Source organism: Oncorhynchus clarkii, chromosome 10, assembly GCF_045791955.1.
Source record: "Oncorhynchus clarkii lewisi isolate Uvic-CL-2024 chromosome 10, UVic_Ocla_1.0, whole genome shotgun sequence".
NCBI classification, from domain to species: Eukaryota; Metazoa; Chordata; class Actinopteri; order Salmoniformes; family Salmonidae; genus Oncorhynchus; species Oncorhynchus clarkii.
The window spans coordinates 19,881,151-19,899,032 of NC_092156.1; the positions used below are offsets into that span (position 1 = coordinate 19,881,151).

The 17,882-nt window shown below is 42.0% G+C and overlaps 1 protein-coding gene across 1 annotated transcript in view; it reads left to right on the forward strand.

The window, feature by feature from the left end:
• LOC139418117 (unconventional myosin-VIIa-like) overlaps nucleotides 1-17,882 on the forward strand; it is a 77,499-nt gene that overhangs the window by 8,642 nt on the left and 50,975 nt on the right. Inside the window, exons 2-16 of the mRNA XM_071167322.1 lie at nucleotides 176-244; nucleotides 6,376-6,489; nucleotides 6,865-7,017; nucleotides 8,057-8,074; nucleotides 8,712-8,896; nucleotides 9,162-9,283; nucleotides 10,148-10,290; nucleotides 10,764-10,877; nucleotides 11,312-11,465; nucleotides 12,548-12,624; nucleotides 12,756-12,875; nucleotides 13,012-13,154; nucleotides 13,604-13,814; nucleotides 14,357-14,492; nucleotides 17,716-17,822. Coding sequence (XP_071023423.1) covers nucleotides 227-244; nucleotides 6,376-6,489; nucleotides 6,865-7,017; nucleotides 8,057-8,074; nucleotides 8,712-8,896; nucleotides 9,162-9,283; nucleotides 10,148-10,290; nucleotides 10,764-10,877; nucleotides 11,312-11,465; nucleotides 12,548-12,624; nucleotides 12,756-12,875; nucleotides 13,012-13,154; nucleotides 13,604-13,814; nucleotides 14,357-14,492; nucleotides 17,716-17,822 — 1,815 coding nt within the window. The 5' untranslated portion in view covers nucleotides 176-226. The remainder of the gene's footprint in view (nucleotides 1-175; nucleotides 245-6,375; nucleotides 6,490-6,864; nucleotides 7,018-8,056; nucleotides 8,075-8,711; nucleotides 8,897-9,161; nucleotides 9,284-10,147; nucleotides 10,291-10,763; nucleotides 10,878-11,311; nucleotides 11,466-12,547; nucleotides 12,625-12,755; nucleotides 12,876-13,011; nucleotides 13,155-13,603; nucleotides 13,815-14,356; nucleotides 14,493-17,715; nucleotides 17,823-17,882) is intronic.

Genomic DNA, 17,882 nt, shown 5'->3' on the forward strand with positions numbered 1-17,882 from the left:
GGTGAATCTTTACCATTAGTAAGACTGTGCCGAATGTTGGTCTAGTGGTCAACACTGCCGCTGCATATGCCCCCCAACAGTGGTACTTTGAATCCCTGTTGGGCCAGTTTCTGAGTGTGCAAATATGTATGTTTGATATGTTCTGTATGTCTAATAGGACTTTTCTCTATTCCAGGAGCCTCACATGGTGACTTCTAATGTCCTGGAATAAACCGGAAGCTGAACCATGGTCATTCTGCAACAGGTAGAATACCTTATTTCTCACTTGTTCTCTCTCTCAAACATACACTCACACACACACACACACACACACACACACACACACACACACACACACACACACACACACACACACACACACACACACACACACACACACACACACACACACACACACACACACACACACACACACACCACACACACACCACACACAAACACACACCCACCCTGTGGATGACCTTTGCAAGTGAGACACAATTTAAATGCTAATAAGATAGGGGCTATGGTGTGTTATCAGCTGGACCACCAGAGGACACAGTGACACGTAGCATGAGATAACATGCACCCTCATTCTCTATCATCACCCCCCGTCACACTATCAATATATTTTCATCTGGGCCCATGGTTCTGGAGAAGCTTTGTGGGGCTTTGAAGGTCACTTCATCTGGGTTTTTAAAGAGATAGTTCATCGATTACATTTTTGGGGTTTGGAGGGGGTAGTTTAACAAAAAATAAAGTGTGAATTGCAGTCACTTCTTGTCCATAGACTGATTTCAAGGTAAGGAAGCAAATATATAAATATGTAAAATCTCTAAACTAGCCCTTTAAGGAGTACCTTAATGTCAAGAGACTAGTCATGAATCATGCATCTCATTCCATCAGCAAGGCATCTGTGTTGTCAGACTAGTAAAGCCTCTGTAATGCCTGAGTCTAGACAGGGAGGGATAGTGACATGGACGTTTCACCTCAACCTGAATTAGAAATGGATACTTTTTTCTTGCTGATGTTTTTGAGTGCTAACTGCATCCTTTTCTAACAAAGCTGGTACCTGGGTTTTGGGTTGTCAAAATCATTCTTATTGCACTTCAAAGCACATTTGATTTAATTTACTGAATGAAACAATGATTACAATTTTCGAAAAGAAAGTTGACTCCATATAAACATGTTTTTGTGTAGAGCAAAACTCATATTTTTGACTTTTTTTGATTGGTTCAGTCCTAAATATGTTGTTGTTGTCCGGTTTATTGCATATATACGTGGTTAGGTGGTTTGTGAGAGATTGAATAACAGCACGGTCAAAGTGTGTCCAGCGTGTTACAACAAAACAAAAACAACATAGCAGCTTAACACTGGGAAGTGACAAAGCCCATTCTCTGGCTGGGCTGACTTCCTGAATCTCACCTTGATTGACAGCAAGGATTTCCAATAGGCTCCTCCTCTTATAAGGATCTCTTTACTTTGACTCCCCAACATTGGAGTAATTACTGACTTTGGCAAGGCAGGTTTATAAAGTGGCGTAGGCCTTGCTTTCACCGGTCATCATTTAGAGTCGTGATAACAGGGACAGAAGAAGGGAATGATGCATTTTCTAAATATTCATACGTTCTTGAAACAGCACCACCTCCTCCTAGCAACAAGTGACAAGTTACATCACTTCCTATAAAGTCTGCAGTTGCACGAGGCTAAGCCTACATCAACCTAATTCCCCTTATTGGATGGACTGGCAGCCTTCAAAGTAGCCAACTTATTTCATGCATAACAATATGTGCCTTTTTTTATATCGATTGAACATCACATTTTTAATTGTTTTAGGAAGTGCACAGAAAATAGTTTTAATGTAATAAAAATACTATTGTGTCAGGAGGAATTATGAAGTGTATTAATTGTGAATTTTGCTCCACTAGTAGAATTAACATGACCTTAGACCAGACTGTAGAGTCTTTCGGCAGAGTGAGATTTTATTGCATTACTACTGTGTTTGAGAAAGAAGACGAGTAGGCGGCCAGTACATTGCAATAAACTTTAGTGAACTATTAACATAATATATTTTCCAAAGAGTACATATAGGAGCAGTCAGGCTATTAGAGTTATCCTCAGGCAGCTGCAATTTAGGGGCCTACCTTCCTACTGCCCTCATTACTATTGTTGCAATGTAATTTAAACACATTCCTGCCAAGTTTGTACTTCAGCAAACACAAATAAAGCTGGTTTGAAATGCATTTTCAATTTGAAAGTATATTGATGGCAGGTCCAGGGTGTAACGTGAGTCTTAAAAAAAATAAGCACATCACGTCCTGGACATAATGGACAATATATTGAAATCATGTGCTTAACATATTGGAATGGCAAATGTAATGTATTCAACTAGTAAGAAAATGGTAACATTTTATGGGGTCCTTATTACAGGGTAATTACATGTGTAATTACACTAACAAGCATTGTCGTTAATTATAATATCTCATAGTTAGACTGTAATAACATGTGGTGGTAATTGCAGTCTGTAATTACAGAAGTGTAACAACAAATGTTTGTTACCATGCTTCTTACAAACGTGCAAGCTCCCACTAAATTCACAAATGTTGTGTTTTGGTTCTTCTCAGCACATCCAATTCAATACAAACTATCACAAGGTAATAATCTCTTGTAGACAGATGCACTGGGTGTCCCGAGATTACATAGGCTCTAATGAGTAGGCAGTCATTTTAAATAAGAATTTGTTCTTAATTAACAACTTCTTAGGGCTAGGCACCTTTTTTCTCAATTTCTGCCTGAATGACATGAGTGTTGCTCAAGCCCTGAAGCCAGGATATGCATATAATTGGTACAATATGAAAGAAAACACTTTGAAGTTTGTATAAATGTTTAATAGTGTAGGAGAATATAACACAGTAGATATTGTAAGAGAAAATCCAAATATTTTTTTTTTTGAGAGAGACCATCAACTTAGAAATGCCAGTATAAGGTCATAATGAAAATTAGCTTCCTGTGTGCAATTCCTTTGGCTTCCACAGGGTCTCAACAGTCTATGTTTCAGGTTTGTAACTTCAAAAACGAATAAGAAATATCAGCTTTAGTTCAGGGACACAGTCTTGGAAATTTGTGTTTGAGCGTGCTATGAAGACAGGATGCACCTGCTAAAATCAGTTTCCTACTTCCTTCTGTAATAAATATTATAGTTTGAGGAGTAAATAGAGGAGTAAATAGAAACATATTTTCACTTGTTGAAACAAAGTTTAGGGGTAGATTTTCGGATTCCTTTTTCTGCATGTTGTATGAGTGGATTACTCAAATCAATGGCGCCAACAGACTTTTTGGAATATAAAGAAGTATTTTATCTAACAAAACGACACTACGTGTTATAGCTGGGACCCTTTGGATGACAATTTAGAGGAAGTTTTTCCAAAAGTAAGTGAATATTTAGTCGTTATTTGTGAATGTATGAAACCTGTGCTGGTGGAAAAATATTTTGTTGTCGGGCGCTGTCCTCAAACAATCGCATGGCATGTTTTCGCTGTAATAGCTACTATAAATCAGACAGTGTAGTTGGATTAACAATAATGTAAGCTTTCAGAGGATATAAGACACTTATATCCTCTATAGGCTAGGGGGTGGTATTTTCACGTCCTGATGAAAAGCATGCCCAAAGTAAACTACCTGCTACTCAGGCCCAGAAGCTAGGATATGCATATTATTAGTAGATTTGGATAGAAAATACTCTGGTTTGAAATAAAAAAGCTGGTAGTGTCCAGATGCATCATTCAAACAAAAACAAATTAGCCAGCTAGCTTGTTCATCTTGTTTGTCAAGTCAACCAGAGTTTTTGTTCTTAGCTCCTGCTCTCTGACCCCTGCCTGTCCTGACTGTGCCCGCCTACCTGACCACTCTTCCTGATCCTGAGCCTGCCTGCTGTCCCCACCTCTGGTTTACTGACCGCTGCCTGCCTTGTACTGTCTATTGCCTGCCCCTGTTGGAATATTAAACCATTGTCAATTTGATGTGTCTGCATCTGGGTCTTACCTTGATTCCTGATTCCGTGTAGATGCTAGAATGAATTATACAACAAGTAAAGTGATCATGCTGTTTGTATGTGGCTGCTATGAAAGTGAACTATGTGTGGGTGATCAGGGGTGTATTCATTCTGCCGATTATGTTGAAAAACGTTTCTTAAGCAGTAGCAAATGAAACAGGGATAAACATACCTGAATTTCTCCAATAGAAACTCTTGTTTACAACGGTTTGGACTAATGATTACATCCTAGGTCAGCTAGATGCAGGCAAGAGTGTGCAAGGTGGTGTTGAATGTATCACTCTCTGTCACCTTGATTACTAAAACTTTCCTCTCAACTTGTGCACCTACGTTGTAAACTTTAATTTGTAGGTTGTAGCAACCTCATGATAGGTATAGAGAAAATTTGAGTGTCATGTAGTAGCCTAAACCTATTGAGCTGGGTGAATGAAATATGAATGACAGTCATCCAATATGCTGTAATAGAAATAAGGCCATGCTCATAAAATGGGCCTTTGTTGAAGCAGGTAAGGGAGCATTCTCTCCCGGACAATGCACAGATACACAAGGGTGGTTTCCAGACCCTCCAGCAGTGACACAACTTCCGTGCTACACCCAGGAACATTTTGCGGTGCAGTCATTTTCTCTCCAAGCCTACGGAAAGGGTCAGAGCACATGTTCTCCTCTCCAGGCTCCGGAGAGAGCTCTGTCATCAATTTAGTGCCAGTCAATGTCAGGATGAAAACCTCTCACACCCCATCATAGGGAAGACACTCCTGCAGAGTGCACCCATAGGAACAGCAGAGGAGCAAGAAGGAGACAGTTCGGCCTCCAACACGGTGTCCTCACCAGGGCCCGACTGGTAAACTGGACCCCACACTTATAAATTCAAATCAAACATTACAAGCGGAGGTTTATCATGTGATTCACTTAGCCTTCCACAAAGATGAGAAATGCTTTTCCCTGATTTTTATGGAAACCCAAAGGAGTCATACCTAACCGTCCCAGTGGCTTTCCATAGCTTCCTTAAACACACCGCGGCGCACTCTGTCCATTGTGCTGACACAGCGCAGTGGAGACACAGATTTATTTTTGCACCAACCTGTCACTCAGTCGTTTGAACTTTTTTGCTATTTTTATATAGAGACCTAAAACTAAGGTGGCACAAGTTTCAACTGAGGGGTCTAAGACCCCTTTAGCCCCCGCGTGGAGCCGGGTACATCTTGAAGTCTGAGACCTTGTGGGAATCTGTGTTAGAGAAAAAGTATGTAGCTATAACAATTTACAATACCCTATACTAGTTATCATCATGATTTCTATAGTTTAGGCCTGTTACCTAGCTAGTTGTTGTCTTGTCCAGCTAACAATAATAGTGCTTGCTAACACTAAGTTAGCTAGTGTTTAGCTACATTGAAAAAGGAACTAATAATCTTCATAGTCTGTTGACACAAGTGGCTAGCTAGCTAGATAACGCTAACATGCTGGATGTTTCTCATGTAATACCCTTGAGGTATGGATACCTTGAGAACAAGGTTCAGGGAAGATAAGACCATCGAGCCCAGCTAACATTAGCTAGCATGGAAAACTTACTTTCGATCTCCTGTGTTGATGTTTTTGTCTTGTTCACAACACTCTTTCATGGCAGTCTCTCATGTCTGCACACTGACCTTCTCGACACGTTCTTTGCGCACTGTCACATGATGTTAGTCTCAACAAACCCCTCTGAGTGTATTGTGCAGACGGGTAGATGTTGACATGATGCCTTAATTTCTGTGATAAATAAATAATTTTACTGATCCAGCAGTGAAGCCCTTGCAAGGTTACATGATGGAATAAGAATTTGTCCTATGAACATTTTAAGTGCATTTCTAAACCATTATTTAACCAAGATTAATAGGCTTACAATTTGTCAAGCATGAATGACTATCTCACAAATTTAACCATAACTGTTTATTAATGTGTCTAATAATGTTTAATTTATGGTTAAGTAAATGCATGGTTAATTTATTTAACAATTTAAAGTATTTTTTGGGATATGGTTGGGAAGCTATTGGAAACTTTAACATTTTTAACAAGCATGGTAACAAGCATTTGTTGTTACACCTCTGTAATTAGACTGTAGTTACCTCCAGTTATATGTTGTTATTACAGTGTAACTATGTATTATTACAATTAATTACAATACTTGATACAGGGTCATTCCATATGGAATTACACTGTAATAAGGCCCCTTAATATGAAACGTTATCGAGAAAATCTTTGTATGGGACTGCAGCTCTTGAAAAAAAACGACCACATTAACTTGCTGAAGTAGTTTTCTGAGAATTCCTTCCTGATTGCTGATTGTGTTTGTGGTTGCTTTCTAGGGGGACTATGTCTGGTTGGACCTTAAGACGGGTCGGGAGTTCGATGTCCCAGTGGGAGCCGTGCTCAAGCTCTGTGACTCGGGACAGATCCAGGTGCTGGATGACGAGGGGAGGGTAAGTCCACTCGAGATGAGACGTTGACGGGACGTTGACACTACTTTGACAAGACGACGAGACATTAACAAGATTTTGTTGAACAAGACTTTGGCCCTGTTCAAATGTATCCCTCCTTCCTCCCGTCCTTGAAGTAATCATGACATGACATTATTAGTAAAAGCAATGCCATGGAAAGCTTGCCTACACCTATCCATTCATGTTTTATCAGTGATTACTTAATGGAAGGAAGAAAGCAAGAAAGGGGAAGGAAAGGAGGATGCATTCAAACAGGGCCCTTAAGCTTACTCTAACAAGCCCACATGGACGCACAGTAGCCTATGACACCATAGTTCCTCAATGGCTGTGACTGTACTGTAACTGTTCTCCCATCAGGAGCACTGGATCTCACCCCAGAATGCCACCAACATTAAGCCCATGCACCCCACCTCCATCCACGGTGTGGAGGATATGATCCGCCTGGGAGACCTCAACGAGGCTGGCATCCTGCGGAACTTGCTCATCCGCTACAACGAGCGTGTCATCTATGTGAGTCCCCCCTGCAATACTGGCTGCTCGCTTTGGTACCACTACAAGACCATCATTTTCAGTGGTGTAAAGTACTTACAGTATGTAAAAATACTTTAAAGTGCTACTCAAGTCGTTTTGTTTGTATCTGTACTTTAGTTTACTATTGATATTTGAAAATGGTCCAATTCACAAATTTATCAAGAGAACATCCCTGGTCATCCGTATTGCCTCTGATCTGGTGGACTCACTAAACACAAATGCTTCATTTGTAAATTGAGTATGCCTCTGACTGTCCGCAAAAAATATATATATAAAGTTATGACATCTGGTTTGCCTAATATAAGAAATATGAAATGATTTATGCTTTTACTTTTACTTTTGATATTTAAGTATATTTTTGCAATTACTATACACTTACTTTTGATACTTAAGTATACTTAAAACCAAATACTTTTAGACTTTTACTCAAGTAATATTTTACTGGGGGACTTCTAATTTTACTTGAGTAATTCTCTATCTTTACAATTGTATGACAAATGGATACTTTTTCTATCATTGATAATTTTACAGCATATGAGTCCTTCAAATAGCAAGGAAGTATGGTTTAGAACATATTCTATGAAACATAGTGACCTTGTTTAGTGACATGTAGCTCATGTTGTTGATGGACTGTTGTAGGGTTTTCCTTGTCTGTGTGGTTATTTTACTTACTTTCTTGGTTATACTGGCATGTTAGTTCCCCTGGCCTCCACAACCCCCCAACACCACTGGTTCCTTATTTTCCCTGCCTGGCTGTGGCTCAATAGTTTGAACCAGCTTCTTCTCCTCATATCCTTTCCTCAGTATCACTGCTCTGGCAGGACACATGATGGAAATGTGTTCAGTCTGTTGTGATATATGTGGTATGGGTGGTTAAAGGAAGCTGTTATAGAGTATTGAGACCTAGCCCCTGTATGTCCTCCCCAGTCGGTCCCTCATCAACTTGTGCCTGTTTTGTGCTTTTTCCTTATACCTCTTTCCTCTCCCTCTTCATCCCCCTCCCTATCTCTCTGTATAGACAAATTGTGGGGGAAGGGTGAGTACAAACTACAGAGACAAGCATGCTCTTTCCTATTTATTTTTTTAAAGCTAAAAAGGAACACGATAACAAGCTAGCCCATGACATTAATGCTAGCACTTCTACTACTTTCCTTTTCTTTGCTGTCACTGAATGAATGGCTATATATAATCTCTGCTAGGCTGAAGGCCGAGCTCTGCTTCGTGCTTAACCTTTGATCCAGCTTGTTACATGTGCTTTGACCATCAAAGCGGAAATGTTCAACACACGTGAACTTTTAGAACACACCACAGCTTTGGTCTGCAGGCAAGGGAAGTACAACAAATCATGGGTTATTATGACTGATTATTATGTTTAGGTTATGCACATTAAGGGGATTTTCCATCTCAACTTCCAATGATTTTGTAGTTCTGAATTTAAATGATCAATCTTCATCAGGCTCACAATACAGTATCTCAGTGATCACGAGCCTAGTGACTAGCCTAATCACAATCCCAGTGAAAGAAAGTGACAAATTGTGCTATCGCTAGCAACAAATCATGCTATCACTAGCGACAAATCAAGTTATCGCCAAATCCTCAGGGAGAACATGGTTGCCCTCATCTTGGCATGAACCTTGACCATTTCACCTTTTGACTTTGACCTCTCCCTGCAGACTTACACAGGGTCGATTCTGGTGGCGGTAAACCCTTACCAGCTGCTGCCCATCTACACTCCAGACCAGATCCGCCTGTACACCAATAAGAAGATTGGGGAGATGCCACCTCACATCTTTGCCATAGCAGACAACTGCTACTTCAACATGCAGAGGAACAACAAGGACCAGTGCTGCATCATCAGGTTAGTGTATTTGTGTGTGCGTGCGTGCGTGTGTGCGTGCGTGCGTGCGTGTGTGCGTACGTGCGTGTGTGCGTGCGTGAGTGTGTGTGAGTGTGTGCGCATTTGGGTTTCACTATTTAAGTGAGCATGTGTTTGAGTTTCTGTATTTACATGTGTGTGTGCGTGCATGTCTGTCTGTCTGTCTGTCTGTCTGTCTGTCTGTCTGTCTGTGTCTGCCTGCCTGCTTCTATACATAAAATATTGCATCTCCTCCTGTGTTCCTCAGTGGTGAGTCTGGGGCAGGTAAGACAGAGAGCACCAAGTTGATCCTGCAGTTCCTGGCAGCCATCAGTGGACAACACTCCTGGATTGAGCAACAGGTCCTGGAGGCCAACCCCATACTGGAAGGTCAGACTCAACATTGAGATGAGACACTAGAATGGGCTATTAATGGCAGCAATCTTGGTCCAATTCCAAACCAGTTTAATTGAAAACATTTCCTGACCAAGATGGCCATCTTGTAGTTATGTTTCCATGGATGCCAATGTCTATACCAGTATTCTATTGAATTTTGTGAGACTAACCACAGTATATCCACTCAGCAGCACTGATGAAATGTAATAGCTAGGGTGCTTGCTGTCTGTCGCTGCCTTAGCCAACTTGCCCTCATGTTACTTGGCAAGGCAAATGTGGTGTTGTGTAGAATACAGAGATACTGTACACTTGCTCCAAGCTACCTCAGGGGCAGGTTTGTTTAAAAAAAAAAGATTTGTAGGCTAGAATCACAGAAGCTGTGTAGGAAAAGCTGAACTTGGGATGCATTCTTCAAAGAGTCCTTAAAAGACAGATTCATGACTTGCGTTCTTTCCCTGGAACAAGTACAGGGGTGAAGGAAACACCCTCCAGGCCAAGAGTAGTGATCTGACAATTTGGTGTACAGCTTAAGTCAGGCAGGGCATTCATTCACCTCTCTATGCCAAGTTGGCAATAACACTCGGTGTGACCCGGAAATAACACAACAATTGGGCCTCCTATCCATGTCTAAAGCCTAATTTGCACGTTCTGAAGTTTCCGTCTGTGTATTCTACATGTGGACTGTATTAGCTATGTCTCTCTAAGCTAATGTGACTATCTGACCAGGGTTGGAAACCCTGGTGTACTGCATGCCACAATACTCTTCAGGTCTCAGGCAAGGTGATTCATCATGTGAGCATTGTTCACTGAACTGCATCTGTTACACTAAGTCTGGACTTTAATCTTTCATCCCTGCAGCGTTCGGGAATGCTAAGACCATCCGGAATGACAACTCCAGTCGCTTTGGGAAATACATCGACATCCACTTTAACAAGAGAGGTGCAATCGAGGGGGCAAAGATAGAACAGTATCTTCTGGAGAAGTCCCGAGTCTGCAGACAGGTAAGGGTTCAGGGGGGAGGGGCTATAGGGTTTGCAGACAGGTAAGGGTCCAGGGGGGAGGGGCTATAGGGTTTGCAAACAGGTGAGGGTCCAGGGGGAGGGGCTATAGGGTCCAGGGGGAGGGGCTATAGGGTTTGTAGACAGGTAAGGGTCCAGGGGGAGGGGCTATAGGGTCTGCAGACAGGTACGGGTCCAGGGAGAGGGGCTATAGGGTCTGCAGACAGGTAGGGTCCAGGGGGAGGGGCTATAGGGTTTGCAGACAGGTAAGGGTCCAGGGGGAGGGGCTATAGGGTTTGCAGACCGGTAAGGGTCCAGGGGGAGGGACTATATGGTCCAGGGGGAGGGGCTATAGAGTGGAATAGAACAGTACATACTGGAGAAATCTTGAGTTTGCAGACAGTTTCCCGTTTTGACAGTTTTCTTTTGTTTTGTACCCTTTGAACTCGACCCTGCTGTGTTATTCTCCCCTCCAGGCTGCGGATGAGAGGAACTATCACATCTTCTACTGTATGTTGCGGGGCATGGCCCCAGAGCTGAAGACCAAGCTGGGCCTGGGCCTAGCCACTGACTACTCCTACCTCACCATGGTGAGTAGTGGGTGTGAGCGGGGGGTGTGTGCATGCGTCTAGCTCCTATTGTATATGTGTATACCGGTGTGTGTGTGTGTGTGCGTGCATGTGTTTATTTATATAACTCACAGTATATATCAAATCCAATGTTATTTGTCACGTACACAGTTTACAGCAGGTATAAAAGGTGCAGCAAAATGCTCATGTACTAACTCCCTCAATATTTCAGTACAATAACCAATATCAATAATAAAGATATAAAAAATAATGGCCATGATGACCTAAAGGATTACTCCAGCATCCTGTTGGCCATAAAGGTGCTGATGTTCACAGAGACAGAGAACTGAGAGATCTCCAAACTACTGGCGTCCATCCTGCGCATGGGCAATAATGAATGTACTATACAGTATAGATAATGAATGGCTATACATTATGTGTATGTCCCTCTCCAGGGGAACTGTACAAAATGTGATGGCCGTGATGACCTTAAGGATTACTCCAGCATCCTGTCGGCCATGAAGGTGCTGATGTTCACAGAGACAGAGAACTGGGAAATCTCCAAACTACTGGCGGCCATCCTGCACATGGGCAACCTGCGCTACGAGGGTGGGCAGAGGTGGCCATTTTGGAAAGAGAGTGTTGAAGCACAATACAATGCCTTCGAATTCGACACAGGAGCTGGGCAACTATATATAAAAAAGGCTTGTGTTCATGCACTGTTTGCTGCTCCCACAAGTGATCTTTTAAATATTGAACGTGTTATAAAAGATCACTTGTGGAAGCAGCAAACATGAGGGGATTTTACCCTTGAGGAAGTTGTTAATCCCTGTCTTGTTCTCACTTGAATTTGGTTCCAGGTTTACAGAGGGGTAGTCTTCCAAAACTGACACATGACTACAAGTTAGCTATTGAGTTAGAAGTTATAAATGCACTTGGATAATTTACTTACATAATTGACTTGAAGGGTTTAATTCCAAAACGCTATATATCAATTTTCAGAAATGTTGGTAAATTAGATTGCTTAAAGAAATTTTGAAAAGAGATTGGTGTTTTTTCACTAACTAATCATGGCATAGGGATATTCAATGACAGACATGTATTTGTTAAAATCTATCACTTGATGGTTTCAATTCAGAGACAAATTATCATGTTTTGTTGCAAAACACTATATATCCGCCTCACTCACAGATGAATAAGTAATACTGCTAGGTTTTACATAGCTAAATGTGATAAATAACTACATTTGTAATAAAGAACTGTACAAATGATACATTTGTGTAATCAATAAAATATGTTTATTTTTTTATGAATCAATACAATAACATAAGATCCTTATGTAAAATATTTACAATTTAGTCGTTTAGCGGATGCTCTTATTCAGAGCAACTTACAGTAAGTGCACTCATCTTAGGTGAGACAACCACAAATCACAGTGAAATATACAAGATACGAACATTCCATTCCAGCTAAACAATTGATATATAGCGTTTTACAACAAAAACCCATTTTAATTCACATCTGAAATGTAGAAATCTGAGAACAGTAATATTTTACACAAACATGAAGGTACCCATAAGAAATCATTTGGGATGAAAAAATACGGATGTGGTGGATATAGCGTTTTGGAACAAAACTCTTGACTTGCTTTCCCCCTTTTCTCACCCTTGCAAACACATACACTCCAACAGCCCATACCTATGACAACCTGGATGCCTGTGTGGTGGTGCAATCTCCAGACCTGTCCATTGCTGCATCTCTGATGGAGGTGGGTAGTAGTAACTTACCTGTACACCATCTCTGTGCTGGGCTTGTGCTGTAGAGTTCATCACAGTGTCTGAGTATTGTATTGTTGTACTCTACCACAGTATGTTGTTGTGTTGTTGTATTGTTGTGTAGGTGGACCCTAAGGACGTGATGTCATGTCTGACCACACGTACCCTGATCACCCGGGGCGAGAGTGTGTCCACTCCCCTCAGCATGGAACAGGGCCTGGACGTCAGAAACGCCTTCGTCAAGGTCAGGACCCTCACACACACGCATGCAATGGAACACGCACACATTTTAGTATCAAAGTGAGAACATACACACACTCTCACACACACACTACTAAATCTGTTCCTTCACAGAAGGTTAATGTTTCCTCCTGTCCCAGGGTATCTATGGGAGGCTGTTTGTGTGGATCGTGGACAAGATCAACGCGGCCATCTTTAGACCTCCGTCCTGTGAGAGTAAGATCGTAAGGAGGTCAATCGGCCTGCTTGACATCTTCGGCTTTGAGAACTTTACTGTCAACAGGTGGGTCCTCTCACTGACCCAAGCTTTGGGGATGTTGTAGTCATTTGTTTCCAATTCTAAAGTCTAAAAGCTTTGTTGTCCATTTAGGGTACATTAGAACTGAACATGACATACCATGACGTAATCATAATCATCTCTGTTGAATAATTGGGTGACAATAGTATGTGCCCGACTAAAGTCGACAGCCTCTTTATTTGATTTGGCGGTTGACATGCTCACTGCATTTTTTACCAGTATAGCTGAACTTGATTGTCTGTCCAGTGACCAGCTCTGGCTACATTCCTTCCCTGTTGCTTTGAGAAGCTGTGCATCAATTTTTCCAACGACAACCACACACCCAACCTCACACACACTGAGACGTTTAACTATCAAAGTGAGGACACACACACACCCCTAAATGAATTGGCTGCAGAATGACCCGCTCTCGCTATGTTCCTTCTTCCCTGAAGCTTTGAGCAGCTGTGCATCAACTTTGCCAATGAGAACCTGCAGCAGTTCTTTGTGAGGCATGTGTTCAAGCTGGAGCAGGAGGAGTACAACCTGGAGGACATCAACTGGCAACATATCGAGTTCACCGACAACCAGGATGCTCTGGATATGATCGCCAATAAACCCATGAACATCATATCTCTCATAGATGAGGAGAGCAAGTTCCCCAAGGTACAGTACCAATATGGCACCTTACCATTGTTGGTCAATTCATATGCATATTGAGTTTAGGTATTGTAAGAGGGGGTGGACAGTTACAGGCACTCTACAGTTTTTTTTAAAACCCTGTAACAAGGTACCGATTTTGTGACAGATTATCGCTAGGAGTCATGCAGAGAGGATTGTCGTATTGCATAGCAAGACCACGGTGAAACTAAACATTTAAATTGTAACCTGATTATGACTTTGCCCTTGAATGGGTTATAAAGTGCTATTGAATTGTATTTGTTTGTGGTCACAAACTTTAAGGGTGCGTCCGAGATAGCACCCTAATCCTTAGCACCCTAATAATATAATATATACCATTTACCAATCACTTTTATCCAAAGCAGCTTACATGCATACATTTTACGTACGGGTGGTCCTGGGAATCAAACCCACTATCCTGATGTTGCAAGCGCAATGCTCTACCAACTGAACTACATAGGACCATATAGGGAAGAGGTTATAATTTCAGACGCAGCCTAAATGTTTTTTCTGTCTGTGTCTCTCAGGGAACAGACGCCACCATGTTGTATAAAATCAACTCTCAGCACAAACTCAACACCAACTACCACCCTCCTAAGAATACCTACATGACCCAGTTTGGCATCCAGCACTTTGCTGGGGTGGTCCATTACGAGACCAGAGGTAAGCCTATTCTAAGGCATTGGCTTCATACTCAACCCAATGCTTACATGTATACCTCTAAGTCATTGCAATTATATAAGAAAGTCACCAATGCTCCATGTAGTAGGATTTGGTTGGTTCATGGTCAGAAGAAAAAGTATTGAACTCCAGCAAATCTACTAGTTGGTCAAATGCTCAATATCAAATCAAGCCCTAGCCCCTACACCATAGAAATGATCTGCCAGGTGTAACCCCTAGCCCCTACACCATAGAAAGGATCTGCCAGGTGTAACCCATAGCCCCTACACCAGGGGTGTCAAAGTCAAATGGACGGAGGGCCAAATAAAAAAATCAGCTACAAGACGAGGGCCGGACTGTTCGAATGTTCATTGAAAAATTTTTAAATGACGCATATAGTCTAGTGAACCTAATTGAACCTACTGAAAACCTAACAAATATATTACAATATGATCAGATAAATAAAGCAATATTTTCTTATGGCTCTGTCAGTAATCTTTAATTTTCAACAGACACAAAAGACAAATTTCCTTTATATAAATATCCCCATAACATGAACATTAAATGAAAGAAACCGGTATTCAAGGCACCATCAGTAGACTATATTTTCTATTTTAGCAAAAGTGGGCTAAATTTACTTCAAAGAAAAAACAATAATAGCAATTTTCTATCATCCACTCAACTGAAATATTTTTAAAATATAATTGGATTGAAATACAAAAAAATAAAGTGCAAAAATCTATTAATCAAAAACAACACTTTGTTTAAGGAGAAGTAACATGCAGTGAAAACAAATATTAAATTTTAACTTTTAAACTTGAACTGAGTAAAAACTCTAAATATGTGATTGCACAGTAATGTTCACTTGTTTGAGGTTGAGGGTGATACTTGGTGGTGTCCCATCTTTTCCACAAGTTCATCAATGTTCGGGGTAAGGCTCTGAGCTGAAGAAATCCTCAGAATTGAGTGGAGGTGTTCAGCAGTAAGTCGACTTCTGTGTGATGTTTTGTTCAGGTTCATCAAAGAAAACAGTTGTTCACACAGGTATGTGCTGCCAAACATAGACAACGTTTGAGCAGCCTGGATGCGCAGCTGGGGCATTGTGCCGGGGAGGAAACGGGCGAACTCCGCAGCACCCACTGCCGCATATTTTGCCCTCAGTGCATCATTGCATTGGAGGTCAATCAACTCCATTTGGAGGTTTGGTGGTGAGCTTTCCACGTCAACAGCAAATGGGTTACCGAGCAGTTCCAACCTGCTTTTTTGTGCTTCAAAGTCAGCAAATCGGCGTCGAAAGTCAGCGGCAAGCATACCTATTTTATCAGCCAACTGTGTGCTCGGGAACGCACTGGTAGAGAGCTTCTCTTTCATGGTCTGGCAGCTGGGAAAGTGGCTCAAATTTTCTTTCCGCATCTGCGTCTCCCACAGAGTCAGTTTGGTTTTAAATGCCTTCACTGTACTGTACATATCAGAGATGACACGATCCCGACCCTGCAGCTGCAAGTTTATTGCATTCAGATGACTCGTAATGTCACACAGAAAAGCCATTTCACACAGAAACATTTCGTCTCGGAGTTGTGTTGTGTCTTTCCCTTTGCTGTCCAAGAACAGACAAATCTCCTCACGAAGCTCGAAACATCTTTGAAGCACCTTTCCCTGGCTTAGCCATCGCACCTCTGTGTGATAAGGCAAATCACCATGCTCCGTTTCTAACTCCGTCAGAAATGCCTTGAACTGGCGGTGATTCAAACCTTTGGCTCTGATAAAGTTAACTGTGCGCGTGATGATGCTCATTACATGCTCCATTTTCAAGGCTTTACCGCACAACGCTTCCTGGTGTATGATACAATGATAAGCTGTCAGCTCACCTGTCGCGTTTTCCTCTTGCATCTTTTCCCGTATCTTCGCCACCAGTCCGCTCCTGTGTCCACACATCGCAGGTGCTCCGTCGGTTGTCAAACCCACGAGTTTTTCCCAAGGCAGCTCCATCTCATTTACACATCTTGACACCTCTTCATACAAATCATGCCCCGTAGTTGTGCCATGCATAGGACGTAAAGCCAAAAACTCCTCTGTCACGCTTAGGTTGGAGTCCACTCCGCGGATGAAAATTGACAACTGGGCAATGTCAGAAATGTCGGTGCTCTCATCCACAGCCAAGGAATATGCAATAAAATCTTTTCCCTTTTTCACAAGCTGCTCTTTTAGATTGATGGACAACTGGTCTACTCTCTCGGCAATGGTGTTTCTGCTCAGACTCACATTTAAAAAGAGTTGCCTTTTTTCTGGGCAAACTTCGTCACAAACTTTAATCATGCAGTTTTTGATGAAATCCCCCTCCGTAAATGGCCGGGCTGATTTAGCGATCTCTTCTGCCAAAATAAAACTGGCCTTGACAGCAGCCTGGCCTTGTGATTTGGCTTTTTTGAACAGAGCCTGTCGAGATTTGAGGCCTCGTTTTAATTCCTCTGCCTTTTGTAGCCTTTGTTCCATGTCCATATTCTTGTTTTTGTCCGCGTGTTTCGTTTCATAATGTCGTCTCAGATTATACTCTTTCAGTACCGCCACACTTTCTCCACACAGAAGACACACAGGTTTTCCAGCTACCTTCGTGAACATATACTCCGACTCCCACCTTGTTTGAAACCCCCGGTTCTCAGTATCCACCTTCCGTTTTGCCATTTTTGATGGGTATCTGAAAGTTAATTTTACTGTGATGCTGACGACTGCTGTGCCAATAAATATTGAAATGAAGCAGCCTACTGCTCGGTGCGTCACCTTTGCATTGTGGGAAATGTAGTATTGGTGCGTGTAAAAGATCTGCGGGCTGCCGGCTTGCTGCGGGCCGGTTCTAATAATAAATCAAGATCATCCCAGGGGCCGTAAAAAACCTTCTTGCGGGCCGGATGTGGCCCGCGGGCCTTGACTCTGACATATGTGCCCTACACCATATAAATTATCTGCCAGGTGTAACCCATAGCCCCTACACCATAGAAATGATCTGCCAGGTGTAACCCATAGCCCCTATACCATAGAAAGGATATGCCAGGTGTAACCCCTAGCCCCTATACCATAGAAAGGGTATGCCAGGTGTAAGCAATGTGGTAATAGCTCCCCCTCGCCCTCCGATAGACTCCATGTACAGTTTCTCCACAACTGCATAGGTAAGGGGTCGGGCTAGGGGTTGTTTTGGAATTGGGCATTACTGACTCCTGTGTTCTTTCAGGCTTCTTGGAGAAGAATCGTGACAGCCTCCATACTGACATCATCCAGCTGGTACATTCCTCCAAGAACAAGTTCATCAAGCAGATCTTCCAGGCTGATGTCGCCATGGTGAGAGATAACGTGTCTGGTGGTCGCATAGTGATGATGTTATGATGACTCCTTCAATAT